Source organism: Octopus bimaculoides, chromosome 27, assembly GCF_001194135.2.
Source record: "Octopus bimaculoides isolate UCB-OBI-ISO-001 chromosome 27, ASM119413v2, whole genome shotgun sequence".
Lineage (NCBI taxonomy): Eukaryota > Metazoa > Mollusca > Cephalopoda > Octopoda > Octopodidae > Octopus > Octopus bimaculoides.
Genome location: NC_069007.1, coordinates 18,803,741 through 18,804,894, shown reverse-complemented (window position 1 = coordinate 18,804,894; position 1,154 = coordinate 18,803,741). Strand labels below are relative to the sequence as shown.

Below are 1,154 nucleotides of genomic sequence, written 5' to 3'. Positions count from 1 at the left end.
GTATGCACACACACATATGTATATAAAGATATAATCACACACAAATAAATACGCACTTCCTTATAATGGATTTTTTTTCTTTTGTTTCTTTTAACAGGAAACAGAAAAGAAGAGAAGAGAAGAACGCATGCGTCAGAAATTGTGGGAACAAAAACATCGTCTGGGATCGTTCCGGAGGAAAGCAAAACTGCCAGTCCCTCGTGAATATGACCCCTTAATGCAAATGCAAGGGGGCCAGTTCGGGGCTATGGAAGACCCTCGTTACATGACTATGCGACAATTCGGTGATGCACACAACACTGGAATGTCGCAGCCAAATAATGGAGGGAATTCCTATTCAAGGCCAGAGAAGTCAGGTTCAATATACACTTCTTCGATCTCTCAAGGAACTCAGATCACATCACTTCGTGAGTACCAAGAAGCAGACACACCACGACATTACCGTGGCTTCAGTCCATTACGTTACGACGCCGATGAACCGGGCGTACGTAATCTGAGCCCGGTCTGTTACGATGACAGAACACACAGTCCTTCACGCTCACGCCATGGCAGTGACTCAGAATTGCTCGGTTTCAGCCCGATCCACACGCGACGTCAGTCGCGTGACTCCTCCTACATAAGGCAAGTGAGTCCGAAGTGGGTGGACAGCCAAGCAGCTTCTCCGAAAACATCATCCGTTTTCTTCCCAGACTCTGATTCAACACCGAGTTTAAACATGAGAGACCAGCGTCCTCCAGAAAGAGCGATGCCAACAGTGGATCTGGTCACCGATCCCCTTGAAGAATTTTCTTCTTTTGTAATAAGTGAAGATATCGCGAGCCGGGAGAGTGACGGCGAAGACATTGATGACGATTTCAAATAAACATGTGTAAATATATATACTCACGCACACATATATACACACACACATATATATATGTACATATATATATGTATATACATATATACATTCAACATATATATATATATATATATATACACAGACACATATATACACATATATATATATAATTATACACATATATTTATACACATAAATGATGACGATTTCAAATAAACATGTATAAATATATACTCACGCACACATATACACACACATATATATATGTACACACACACACATATATATATATATATATATATATATATATATA

General features: G+C 39.8%; 1 protein-coding gene across 1 annotated transcript in view; it reads left to right on the top strand.

The window, feature by feature from the left end:
- Positions 1 to 1,106, top strand: part of LOC106877374 (uncharacterized) — a 101,948-nt gene extending 100,842 nt beyond the window's left edge. Inside the window, exon 55 of the mRNA XM_052977151.1 lies at positions 98 to 1,106. Coding sequence (XP_052833111.1) covers positions 98 to 862 — 765 coding nt within the window. The 3' untranslated portion in view covers positions 863 to 1,106. The remainder of the gene's footprint in view (positions 1 to 97) is intronic.
- The last annotated feature ends 48 nt before the right edge of the window (positions 1,107 to 1,154 follow it).